The sequence below is a fragment of the Globicephala melas genome, chromosome 3 (genome assembly GCF_963455315.2).
Source record: "Globicephala melas chromosome 3, mGloMel1.2, whole genome shotgun sequence".
NCBI classification, from domain to species: Eukaryota; Metazoa; Chordata; class Mammalia; order Artiodactyla; family Delphinidae; genus Globicephala; species Globicephala melas.
This window is the reverse complement of record NC_083316.1, coordinates 75,990,431-76,003,235: the sequence shown is the minus strand read 5'-3', so window position 1 is coordinate 76,003,235 and position 12,805 is coordinate 75,990,431. Positions and strand designations below refer to the sequence as shown.

Below are 12,805 nucleotides of genomic sequence, written 5' to 3'. Positions count from 1 at the left end.
TCATTAATTTCTTATAATGTCCTTGCTTAAGAGCCAGTAACTAATCAGATTTAATTATCTGACCAATTTATCTTTAAGGAATTTCACATTTTTATAAGAGATGAAAGCCTGGTCAGGAGACTTGCACTCCTAAGAAGGTTGTGGAGAGTGTTTTTCTCTGGAATGCATAATTGAATGAATAGGTTTGATAATTATCAAAGCCATTAATTGATTGTGCTCTGATAAAGCCTTTTCTCACATGTGGTTGCAGTCTTTCAGTAATGAATATATTCATTTTTTGTTTTCTCTTAATTCATGTTTTCTTGGTAAACAGTTTGATCAAAGAATAAATGCTGTCAACAATTGGGGCTTATTTTTCTAGAAACAAAATATGAAGAGCTTGCATACTTGTTTATTAACATATGTTGTCTTTGGAACATAATGGAACACTACTTAATTTCTAAATCCTAGGGTGGTACAATAGCTATCAATGTTACATTTTCTTCATTCTATACTCTGTGTTGGTTAATTTTTACTATAAACCAAACAGAAATAAGTCAGAGTTTTGGTGAGAGCTATAAAGATAAAGGAGATATTCTATTATGATAAAAAAGAAAAATTATATAAACTATACTGTGACACTTGCTGAAATCAAACCTGGTAGTGCTTCATGTGGGAGTAACAAGAAGATGGGAATTATTGTAATAATAAGAATAGGACAAGTCTAAAAAAAAAATAAGTGCCACTTATTGATTTTTTTTACAATAACTTATTCTTTGCCCATCCAGATGGAAATTATATTTTATTGAAAAATTATAACTTAAAGTTACAGTTGTATTCAAAGTTCCAGATAATAGAACCATCATGTCTACTAAGGTGCATTGTGGGAAATTCTGTCAGATACCAAGCTACCTTATGTATGTGTATGCAAATGGTATACATAAAACATATATATACCAAATCAGCTGGAGCTATCTAAATTTTCGAAAGCATTTGTGTTCTCGTTCCCCACTGATGAAGTCTTTTTTTCTTTACATATATTTATTATACAGCAACATTAAAGATATCCATTCAGTTCTTGAAGTGACAGTTTATGATGAAGATCGGGATCGAAGTGCTGACTTTCTGGGCAAAGTTGCTATACCATTGCTGTCCGTAAGTTTCATTCACCTGACACACTGCTCTGTGTTGCTTTTGCTCAAGGAAAAAAAAAAAACCCTCAGCTCTATATCTGTCATTTCTCAACCAAGGTCTGTAATAAGAACACTAAAAATTTTAACATACTCAATGCACGGCCATGTTGAATCCCATGATAGTTAATTTTTCCTGACAGACTTGATCCTGGTAATGAACAGGTACTTGTCAGAATTGCCACAGTTGTTTTGGGTTCTCTGTCAGTTTCAGCAGCTGGGGGTCAAAGGTCACTGAGGGAGTGTATTCAGTGGAGACCGCGAGACAGACGGCTGTCATGTCCTTTTCCCGCAGATTCAAAATGGTGAACAGAAAGCCTACGTCTTGAAAAACAAGCAGCTGACAGGGCCAACAAAGGGGGTCATCTATCTTGAAATAGATGTGATTTTTAATGCTGTAAGTCTTAACTTTGGCTTTTTTGTACTGCTAAAGAGTTCAGTTTCATGAAAGCTTTTGTTCCTGATTTGTAGAGAATTTCTGTCATTCCTCATTTTCTCTAAACCTTGATGTATCCTGGAGAATACGCTTCTGCCACTGCCTGGCACACCCACACTTTCTGTTATAGCTGGCGGCTGCCGCTGTGGCTGTGCTCTGGTCGCTGCCTGCCGGCGTCAGAAATGGAAGCGCATGCATGTGCAACTGTATACATTTATATTTTATGAGCACAGCAGCCAGGACTTTGAAACTTTCGAAATTATTGCAAATTGAACTGCGTGAAAAACTTGTAAACATTTGTACTATATTACTCCATAACAGACACATATGTTGATGTATAGGTGAAAGCCAGCTTACGAACATTAATACCCAAAGAACAGAAGTACATTGAAGAGGAAAACAGACTCTCTAAACAGGTAAAAAACAAGGAAAGATTAATCCCTCTGGGAAGACTTGATTATATCTGTAAAACATCTATGTAAATTCAAATAAACTTTGGAGGTAAGGAGGGGGGAAGACTATGGAATTTTTGATCATCTACTGATGTGAAATGGCTCTTTCTTTTCTTCTTTCTTTTTCTCTTTTCCCTTCCTTTCCTTAAAAGATCAAACAAGGACAATACCAAACTAGTAAGTTGGATGGGGGTGGTCAGAAAGGAAAGGGGATACTGTAGGCTCTGCATAGAATGGATATGTGTTCATGCGTTAGCAGAAGAATGATCATTTTGAACATAAAATACAATTTGATTGCCATGGAATGTGTAAATGAGAACACCAAAAGCTGAGGTTCAAATATATGTCCAGACCACCCACAGGTATGATGCAGGTGTCTGTAAAGTGAGCCCAGTATAAAGTTCTTCCCTCTAATCCACGAGAGAGGGGGCTCTATCTTTTAAGGGAAGCCTTCCTCTTAATTAGATTTTAACTATGATCTTTTAGAAGTGAACTATTATTGGCATTTTTAGCTAAGAAAATAGAAAATCAGGAACCCTGATTTTTATATCATGAAGAAATTTTAAATTATGCTTGATATCTCGTAATTAGACTTGTAGTTTTAAATTCAATTTGATAACAAGTTAAGAAAAGAGTATTAAGCTACTCCTTTTAAAAATTGTTTACTTCCAAATAACACAGCTAAAATCAAATGTATTTGAGGTTATAAAGTTTACAGAACTCATTTGTGCGTGTTAAAATCTTTAATAATTTCCTGTGCTATTAGAAGACCAAAAATATTTTGGTTTTAATCCAATCACTTCACCATAAACAGTGCAATCTTTAGTTGTTTAAAGACAATGCATGAGTTACAAATGTAATACCTATCTGAACAGAAATACAGATTACATATTTCCACAGTTATAGTTAAAAGTTATAAAAGTAGCACTTAAAGTAAGGTGATCAGGGGCCAAGAAGGAAACAAATAGAGACACTTTTTACTTTCCCTGAAAGAAATTTTAACTTGTTTAGACTGGTATGCATGTATGTGCATCTATATGTACACATATATACGTTATTTTTTCTATATGACCCCGGTTAACTTTACATAGCTCCTTTAAAATACCAGATGGGCCTTGAAGTGTACTTGGAAGTAGCAAAATATTAACCTGCAGACATATTACTCTAATTATTAACATAGCTGTATGTAATTTTTTGAACCTATATCTAGAGCACGGGCTGTTTTTCTTACAGCTGCAGTCATGCCTTAATTTAAAATTTTTAATTTAAATTATTTCAATTCTCATATACTTTTTTTTCTTGTTCAATATCTGTAGCTTTTCTATCTCTTTTTTTTTATTGAGGTGTAGTTGATGTACAGTATTATATGTTACAAGTGTACAGTATAGTGATTCCCAATTTTTAAAGGTTTGTTCCATTTGTCGTTCTTATAAAATATTGACTATATTCCTTGTGTAGTACGATATATCTTTGTAGCTTATTTTGTATATAGTAGTTTGTCATATACCTTTTTAAGTAACAGATTTTGTAAAGTACTTGTCATACATTTTTCCCTAAATCCAAAATTATGAAAAAGTAATGAGAAAATGTGGGTGAAATTTATTGTGGTAAGGAGGGAGATAGAGAGACGAAGAGGGAAAAGAGAGAGAGAGAATGAGACTATGATAGTAAGAAAGGGAGAATCCTACTGAAATGGTGAAAAAAATGTTACTTTTCTATAATAAAGCAGTACTTGACAGGTTTTTCCCTAAGGCCCTAAATAAAACCATCCCCAGTTATCCATTTCACTTTGAAATATCTTGAAATTAAAGCATTTAAAGCATTTTAAAAGCACAGGACTTCAGAATTCTTAAATATATTTAAGGTTCCCAGTATTCTAAGTGGCAAAAAAATGTTTTTGAACTGTTGGAGATTGTTTTTTTCTTTTGAATAGAGGTAGCCCAATTTGCATGATAGTATTATTTATGCAAATATATTTAACTAAGAAATTGCACTTATAACTTAGTTCTTTTCACCTTCTTAGAGATACTTCTTTTCTTCTAACTTGTGAGCCAAATTGCTTGGTATATTCTTACAACTTTATTAACTTTCTGAATCCATTTTAAATCACACTAAACTTGAAGAATTTTGTAGCATATCTGATGGGTTTTAGTCTTGCAAATTCTAATAATACTTTCATTTTCCTGTAGCTGCTACTAAGAAACTTTATCAGAATGAAGCGTTGTGTCATGGTGCTCGTAAATGCTGCATACTACATTAATAGTTGCTTTGACTGGGATTCACCCGCAAGGAGCCTCGCTGCTTTTGTGGTATGATCATACTGTATTACTTACATTATTATTCATTAAATTCAGTAATCATAGCTGCATGTTTCTGTGGCAATAGTTACAGTTATGTTGATGTGGCCATTTTAAACTTCTATTTTGAGACTTGACTGGGCAGATTTGCCGTGGGCAGGAACCTGATGGATTGTTCAGGGTCTGAGTCCAAGAATACATCCCCGCCTCAGATTTCCGGAATATAAGACATCTCAGCCAATGTATAATTTTCTCTGTGACAGTTAAAATGTAAAACTTTACATATTGCATAATTCCAAATCCCAATAGCAGAGCCAAGAAAAGTCCTTAGCATTAAAAAATAATAATAATCTTGACCATTTTAATTTTATTTGTCCTGTAGATATTCTTTCAAAATATGAAAATCTTGGGCAGTAGAATGCTAGTTGGTAATACTTTAATATGTGAATCAGTTGGAAGTGGATGTGACCTATTTAAGGCACATTTTATTATTTCTGAGATTTCCAGCTTTTAAAAACGCATGAGTGAGAGTTTGATAGATCCAAATAGTCCTCTGACAATGTTCATCTTGTAGCCTTTTACTTTGGTTATTTAAAAACTGCTGATGAGACCAACTTGCAAAGCTAGAAAATCTGAAAGAATACTTTCCTCTGAGCTTCAGCTGGGATTTTCTGCTCTCACATTATTTTTGCTTATTCAGGGTTTCGGTTTGAAGTTTAAGTGGAGTCGTTCTTTTGAAATCTTTTATTTTATTGTCATATTTGTTAGAATATGAGTACCTTATGCTTCCTTATAGTTACCGGTTTCTCAGAATATGACTTTATTATAAGGGGCTTACAAGAAGAGTTTTAATTATAGTAACAAATCAACATTTTAGTATTACCATTCAAATGAGTGTATGCACATCTGTTTAGTACTTTGAGCTCTGTCCTCCTCTCAGGCCTTGTATGGGACTTTCATTAATGTCTGAGCACATGGAACAAAGAGTGTATATGTCCCTTTGTGTTGTAAGTTACCAGAAAGTTAAGCAGCCTGCTTCCCATAGACATGTCGTTGTCTCCTTAAAGAAAGTGACTGTCATCATCATTAAGTTTTAGAAAAGAAAATCTGCCTCTTTCAATATTCTTGTATTTAGCTCTTTCACATAATAAATACATTGGAGTACTGTTAAACAAACTTTATTATTATTTTTCAGCATCATAGAGGCACTTTGATGTTAATGAGGAAAAAATGATATTGAGTTTCTGTGTGTATTTTATGCCATTATTTCCAGGTTCCAGGGGCCTTTTAGGAGACACAATAATATTCTACTGAAAATGTCATGCTGCCATCTTTGATTCACTCCTCCCAAAGTCATTCCTCACAGCTATATGTGAAATTTGAAAACAGAGAAACCTATATAATTATATCATTTGTTCAGGAACCTTCATTTTGAGCAATTTAGCATTACAATGTGTGTAAGTCTTCATAAACTTCATCTGGCTTCTAGAGGTCACTCATGTAAAATGAATTCAAGATGGCAGACTTTTTTTCACAATTTCTTTCTGATTGAAAAATAAACCAGGCAGTGAAACTCTGAGAAACTTAGCTACATGTACATGATGGTACTTGAGTAATTTCACTGGAAGGGAGTCAAAATTCACTGGGGAAGAAATGTACTATTCTCTCTCTTAGCTGGTGGTCAGTTTCTAACAGACTGGGTCCTACAAAACACAAGCTGAATGAAAGATGCTTTCAAAATAAGGGGGGTGGGGGAGGCCACAATAAAGGTAGGAAAAGGGACTCCTGACACTGATGGTGAAAAAAGAGACCAAAAACTACAATGTGAATGCACATTAACAGTACTTTTGAGAAGAAACAAAAATATTAATGGTTTTATTGAAAAAAATAAAAGAAGCACTGAATTACATTCCATTGAATGTTATTAAAACAATGAAAACAAAAGCCAGCTTCATTTATCTGGACCTGAACTAGGAGTTCCAGGAGAATGGGGACCCTGCCTTTTTCACCTGGGACTCTAGCATCACCTGCAGTGTATCTAGCGTTAGTAGGCTCCCAATATAAATGACTATCTAAATCGATAGACCAACCAATGATCCAGTCAGTCAGTCTGAAATTTTTTTCTTATGTGGAGAAACTTTCTTCAATGATACCATATAAATAAGGGTCTGCTCTAATAAAGCTAGCTATTAAATGATGATAGACATAGCTTAATGCTTTGTAGCCATTTTTCCTGTACCTTCCATTTGAATTTTAAACTATTTCATAATCCTCTCTCAGTCATCTATTTTAGTCTCAGATTAAATTCTGATATAAAAAGATCCTTATATAGTAATAATAACAACTAACATTTATTACATATCTATGTGCCAAAGAACTGTTTTTCAGGCACTAAAGCAGGAAAGTGCTTTTCATGCATTAATAAATTTAATATTCCCAACAACCTTATTATGAGGTAGATACTATTATTTTCCTGATATACAGAGGGAGAAGCTGAGGCCCAGACAAGTTAAGTACCTTGCCCCAAGCCACATGGATATTATTTCCTTTTCAAAAGAGCTTTTAAAATATGTACCTTGTAATCTTAATATCATAACGATTTGGGAAAAAAGAACTGTTGTAGGATTTTTATTCATCTTATAGATATTCAATGATGTATTTAAAAATGAAATGTTTCAAAGATCTTATTGCATAACCAGAGCCTTTTTTAGGCCAGTTTTTTGAAAAGAACTGCTTTCCATTAGGAGAAGCTATGAGCAGCACCCCATTGTTACAAACATATTGTTCCCATCATTCCCTGTTGATGGATCACGGGTCTATTATTATAATATTGGTTCCACTTGGCCCACTTTTTCATAAATGCAGCTGCCTCACATGGAGCACATGCATTTGTACCATTATGCCACTTGGTTTTAGGCCCAGATCAGTAAACTTTATGTTTAAGTGCCTTTTTTCTATTCCATTTTACTTTTCTTTTCTAATTTACTATCCAAAAATAAATGTAGAATAATGAAATTTAAATGGAAAAATAATAATTTTGTCCCTATGTCAGTTAAAATGGGGAGTATGTGAAATGCAGGGGGAGAGCTGCCCTGGCTTCTTTATGTGCTACCTGTGTGCTCTGTGGAAGGTTCAAAGCTGGCTTACAGTATTAGAAGAGGAAATCGGCCTGGAAGGTGATGGATGAAATATATTCATTCCCGGGAATGAATGTCCTTATTGTCGTGTGCTATGAATTAGGTTTCTAAATTTTACTATGAATATTGTATGCTTAAGAGCAAACACAGACGTATGTGATGTGGAATGCACAACCGCTTGTCTTTGGGATTCATCTATTGTAGACGTGGAAGTGTCTCATAAATTGGGCCTAATTTTCATCAGGCTCTTGACTAGACATTTGTGTTCTTGTGGATGTCAGTGGGTGCAACATGGGGAAAAAAAAGTGTACATTCTCTCTTTCTTTTCAGTACTGTCATTTCTCACTGTAATGAGCACAAAAATAATTGGACAACCGGGCTATCAGTAAAAAGGACACACTTCAGTGTGCGTCAAAGAATTATTTTACAGGACAAACTTTAATCCTTAAATGGGATTGTAGATAATTTGTGGTACCATCTGTCCATTTGGAATTGTTTTAGCCTTTTCTGTCGTTATACAGTAAGTGCCGCTGTGTTTAACATTAACATTTGATATTTTACACATTTAATTTCTGTTCTGCTGTGTGGTCCTTAGGGAATGGAACGCTAGTGCTACATGAGAGAGACAAAGTATTGATCAGTTAACATTTCAGCTACATTTATGTATGTCGCAAAATTAATGAAAATGCCAGACAAAAATGTCAGAGTGCACAAAAAGGTAGAATTTAAATTTGGTAGTTTAATGAAAAGTTTAAGATGTGCATTATCAAAAATGTCCTCTTGCCTTTAAAGTACAGTTCCTAGCAGAATAACTAAAGGGAGACACATATTTTACTTAGAGGAACAATGAACATGAATTACGAAGGGATGTCAACTCCTCAAAGTACCTTGTGTTCCAAAACAGCATGTTTGAATGCTTAACTGTTAGTCATAAAATACATGTGTTTCTGTTCCTATCTGGAGAGCTACTGGCTTCAGCCCTCCGGGCTGACCAGCCGATGAGGCAGGCTTCCTACCGAGATTCTCCCCCTAGGTTTTCCTTGGTATCCAGGCATTCCTTTTGTGTCAAAACTGAGAATTCCCTCTACAGCAATTCATTGAGGCCACTCTGGTTCATTACTCGTTCCTTTCTAGGTCGTTTTCAAATGCCTGGTTTTCCTTTGCTCCTAGATAATTTGAGCTCCACCTTCATTCAATCCCCATTTTAGTAAAGGATCAAACTCTGGACAACAGCGACTCTCAGAAAAGCTGGGCCATTATGCAGGCAAAGAGAAAAAACAGTGATGATGTATGCAAAGAATGACATGAGACAGCTCTGTGTAGCCAAATGATTTAAAAAAAAAAATGGAGGAAGCACAAGAAAAGGAGGAACTGAACTTGCAGAGACGATGGGAATATAGTACAATGATCTGAAGACAATAGGCTCCCAAGGAAACCTTATCAAGTACTTCCTGTGTAGAAAGCCTGCTGCTATTAAACAACATATGGATTTTTCTAAAAGTTATTACAAACAATAAGGACATTTTAAGTGACCTTCATGTTCAAGGACTAAAAAGGGAGCATCGCTTAAGAAGAAATGTTAATGTGAAAACAGACATGTCTATATCACCTGTAGTTTAGATTCAAGTCTTACTAGCCTTCATATCACTGAACAAAAGAGGGTGATTGTACCGGACATATGGAAAGTAATTTTAAATTTCAACAGAAATTTCTATTTTAAAGAGTGTGAGACATTAGTAATACCACACCAACAAGATTATGATTCAGGTTTCTAGCAATTTTCAAATGATTTTTACAGAAGCTTTTGTTGTTGTTGCTACCATATTTTTTTAGTGCCAGCAGAAAAAATTGGAAATGTTCTAGATGTAATTTTTGTTACTTTCCCCACAACAGCAAAATAGAAGGACCCCTGAAAACCAAAGAAACAAGTACTAAAGCAGAATGATCTATAACTGATGGTCCTATCCTTGTATTCTTGAATTTTCCTGGAATTATGTAAATCTAAACTTCCAAGACCTTTTGCCCACCCTTCTTTATAGATGCTTTCCTCTGACATAAGGACTTACTAAATTTATAAACAATACTTCCAATTTAATTTACACAAATTTTAAAGGTACGTTAAACATTTCCTTCACAAATGTGTAAGTGAGAAAAAAAGAAAGTCTATACAGAGTTTCATTGATTTAGAATATTGTATACCTCCTAGTTGCCTAAAATTCCTTTTACAAAGTCAAAGAGTATTGACACTTAGAAAATTCTAGTACTATATTTTTCTTTTCAGTAAATAGATTGTGTGCCCAATTCATATGAACCTGCTGGCACTTTAAGTTGATGTATACGCTTTTTCCAAATTTATCTGAATTCCATGGAAGGAAAATTTTTTTCAAGCAGTGGCCTATGAAAAAATTGTTTTTTTGTAAGTGGTACCTTCCGAAAAGTGTTGCATATAAATTCTTGCAACTGTGTAAAAGCCCCCCCAAAGACCACAGTTTAGAAGTGAGTTGAGTTTTAGGATTGATCACAATTAGCTAAAATCAGATATTAATGTAACAAAGCGTTTTGACTAGATTTCTCCAATCCTTGAGGAGTGATGCTCTAGTTCAGTTTGTAGGTCTATTTAAATGTATAATCTTTTTGTTTTATTTTTGTGGCTGTTACATATACCAATGCAGCACTTCCTCAAATCAGCGCTTAGCTTTCTTTAAATGGTGCCAATACCCTTTTTTGTTTATTTTAATAATGTCAGCAAAAGGGGCTCCTGCTCTTTGGAGGGAGATAACATAAGGCACAGAGTCTACCACTCTCTGAAAAGCTTACTCCTCTTAAATTTTATTTTATATTTTCAACAAGAAGAATTTAATTCTTATAACACATCACACACATTATCTATTATTTCTACTCTCCCTCCTTTGTTCTCTAAAGCAGGAAGTAGTAAGATGCTATAATCTGGAGATGTTTTCTTCTGTGGGTGATTTGAGGAAAATCGAGTTATTTCACTTTTTCTCAAGTACAGTACTGTTGTGCTATATTATAATCAAACATAAACTGCAGATATCGTCAGCATAACAATGATACCATCTTGAATCTAGGAATTAGCCTTCTCATGAACCTTAATGATATGTGCAATGAAAGTTGGGGTGACACCAGTGCCTCATTGTGGTCTCCTTCTGGCTGTATGGCTGCTGTACCATTTCCCCAGGCAGCCTCCTTGTATTATGTATCAGGTAGTTACAGCCTCAAAACCTTTATGAGACCCTTAAAAAATATGTTGCATCCAGATTTTACAACTCAGTTGACTAAGGATCAAAAATTATAAAATAATGAAATCAGAGGTGTCTCACTATCTGTCCTCAGATTCCTAAACCAGTGTTCTTGTCCTCTGAAAAATTTTCCACCCCCTAGCTTCAATTTAAATTGTTAGGCACATGCATTCTAAGCAAAACAGCAAGCCATATTCCATTGCAAAATATTATTCTGTAAAGTGTTTTTCAAAGGAGAAAATTTAAATGAATGAGATAATTGTATAATTTATTTTAGTAAAATTCTGTAAAGTAAGAGTAATAACTCTTCTGAAAGATTGTAAATTACAACAGCAATGCAGTCATTAATATACTTTAGACAGTGACTTCACTCTCCACATGTTTTCATGCCCCTTTGTATTGGGTAAATATTAAGAAATAAGGAGTAGAATGCTTTCTATTGTCTGATTTTTCTATTTTGACCAATTATGAAGATATACCTTAGAATTGTGGTGTATTAGAGTTAATGTACCAAGTGAGAAACTAACCTGAAATGCTGTTAAGGAAGATTTTCATTGCCTTTTTTCTTGCCATCATTTTACCACGTTTTAACATTACAGTCAGAATCGACTATAGATGCAGTAGTCACTCCTGCCATAGTAGGTGTGTGAGTTATGACACTGTGTTGCGTCCTCTATTTTGCTGTGATGACAGAGATCCAATACTCAGCAAGTGGTAACATTAGAGATCAGTAACAGAGGGAAGATGAAAGAGTGACCATTTCTCGTGTTTGCACCAGTCATCAGCCACTGGCTCAAAGGGAAATAATGAAGAGAAAATCAGAGAAAAGCTAAGAAGCAAGGAAAGATAGAAATCACATCAAAGTGTAAACAGATATTTAGATAAAAATGAAAGGCAACCCTGATTTTAAGGGTGGGAAAAAAGATTTTAGAGACAAAGCTTGGCTTTTATTTTGTTTTAAATCAGTGTTTCTCTGTTTTTCTCATAGTCACCTCTCTAAGGGGAAGCTTTTCATTTACTTTAATGAGACAAATGAAATACTAAGGAATAAGATTTTTCTCAGGGAATGTTGAGCTTTGAAGGGCCACAAATCATTGTGATACCTAAGATTCTTTTTGCTCTCCCCCAAGGACCAATTTTTACCCCCTTGGGTGCCATCTCAACCCTGTTGAGAATTCATGCTCTAGATCAAGTTTAATGTGAACTTAACTATGTTTACTTTCATGCTCTTGGTGGTAAAGTCTAGTTTAGATTTTTGGTAGTTTGCATACAATGCAAATTATTCCCATAGGTAATCAGTCTGGAGAAAGAATTAGTGATCTCTATACAAAATTACTGACTACATTGGAGTCCAGTGAAAGGACAGATTTTGTTTGGCTTCACAGAGATTGAAGAATTGAATCTTCCCCTTATGAAAACCTATATGAGAGTTTTCTTCTCTACACCTATTCCAAGGGTACATTGTTGTGCTTCACTGAAATGGAGAAGTGGGGTGAATATTAATTCTGGCCTAAGTAATATAACCTCTATCATTATGAAGGTTAGATGGGTTTTGTCCATACATTGTACTATAGTTATGACTAATAGATAGTCTTTATATTCCTAAATGAATATCGTTATGTTAGAGATATAAAAGAATGCTTTATTAGGCTTGATTACCTATTAGATTTTCATTGGAAGGGAAGGAAAAAGGGTTGTGGAATAGGAAAGTCATTTAAAACAGGGAAGATACACGTTCTACTGGCTATTCTTTGTGGCTGGTTACTCAGTTCCCCAAAGGAATCAAAAAACTTTCACTGTTGTAATTTATCAATAATAAGTAAATATATGATGTTTTATATTCTAGTTAGCTGTATACAAATAATTCAGCTGCATTTTCCATAGTTAGCATCTTTACAGTTTCTGCCAAGAAGACTGCAGGCAATACTTACATGTTTGAAACAAGAATATATCATCCAATTTTGTCACAAAATGTTGGTGAATTAAATACTATTTTCCTGAGAGAAATCTTTTGGATTTCATTTAAAATGAGAGATTGCCAAGGCTACAAGTAG

The 12,805-nt window shown here is 34.5% G+C and overlaps 1 protein-coding gene across 16 annotated transcripts in view; it reads left to right on the top strand.

Moving 5' to 3' along the window:
- MCTP1 (multiple C2 and transmembrane domain containing 1) overlaps window positions 1–12,805 on the top strand; it is a 541,550-nt gene that overhangs the window by 374,679 nt on the left and 154,066 nt on the right. For all 16 annotated transcript variants that reach the window (XR_009563429.2, XR_009563431.1, XR_009563434.1 and 13 more), the window contains 4 exons: window positions 1,032–1,134; window positions 1,465–1,566; window positions 1,947–2,021; window positions 4,247–4,366. Coding sequence is in view for 11 of the 16 variants with exons in the window: in XM_060296021.1 (XP_060152004.1) it covers window positions 1,032–1,134; window positions 1,465–1,566; window positions 1,947–2,021; window positions 4,247–4,366 (400 nt within the window). In the remaining 5 variants the exon portion in view is untranslated. The remainder of the gene's footprint in view (window positions 1–1,031; window positions 1,135–1,464; window positions 1,567–1,946; window positions 2,022–4,246; window positions 4,367–12,805) is intronic.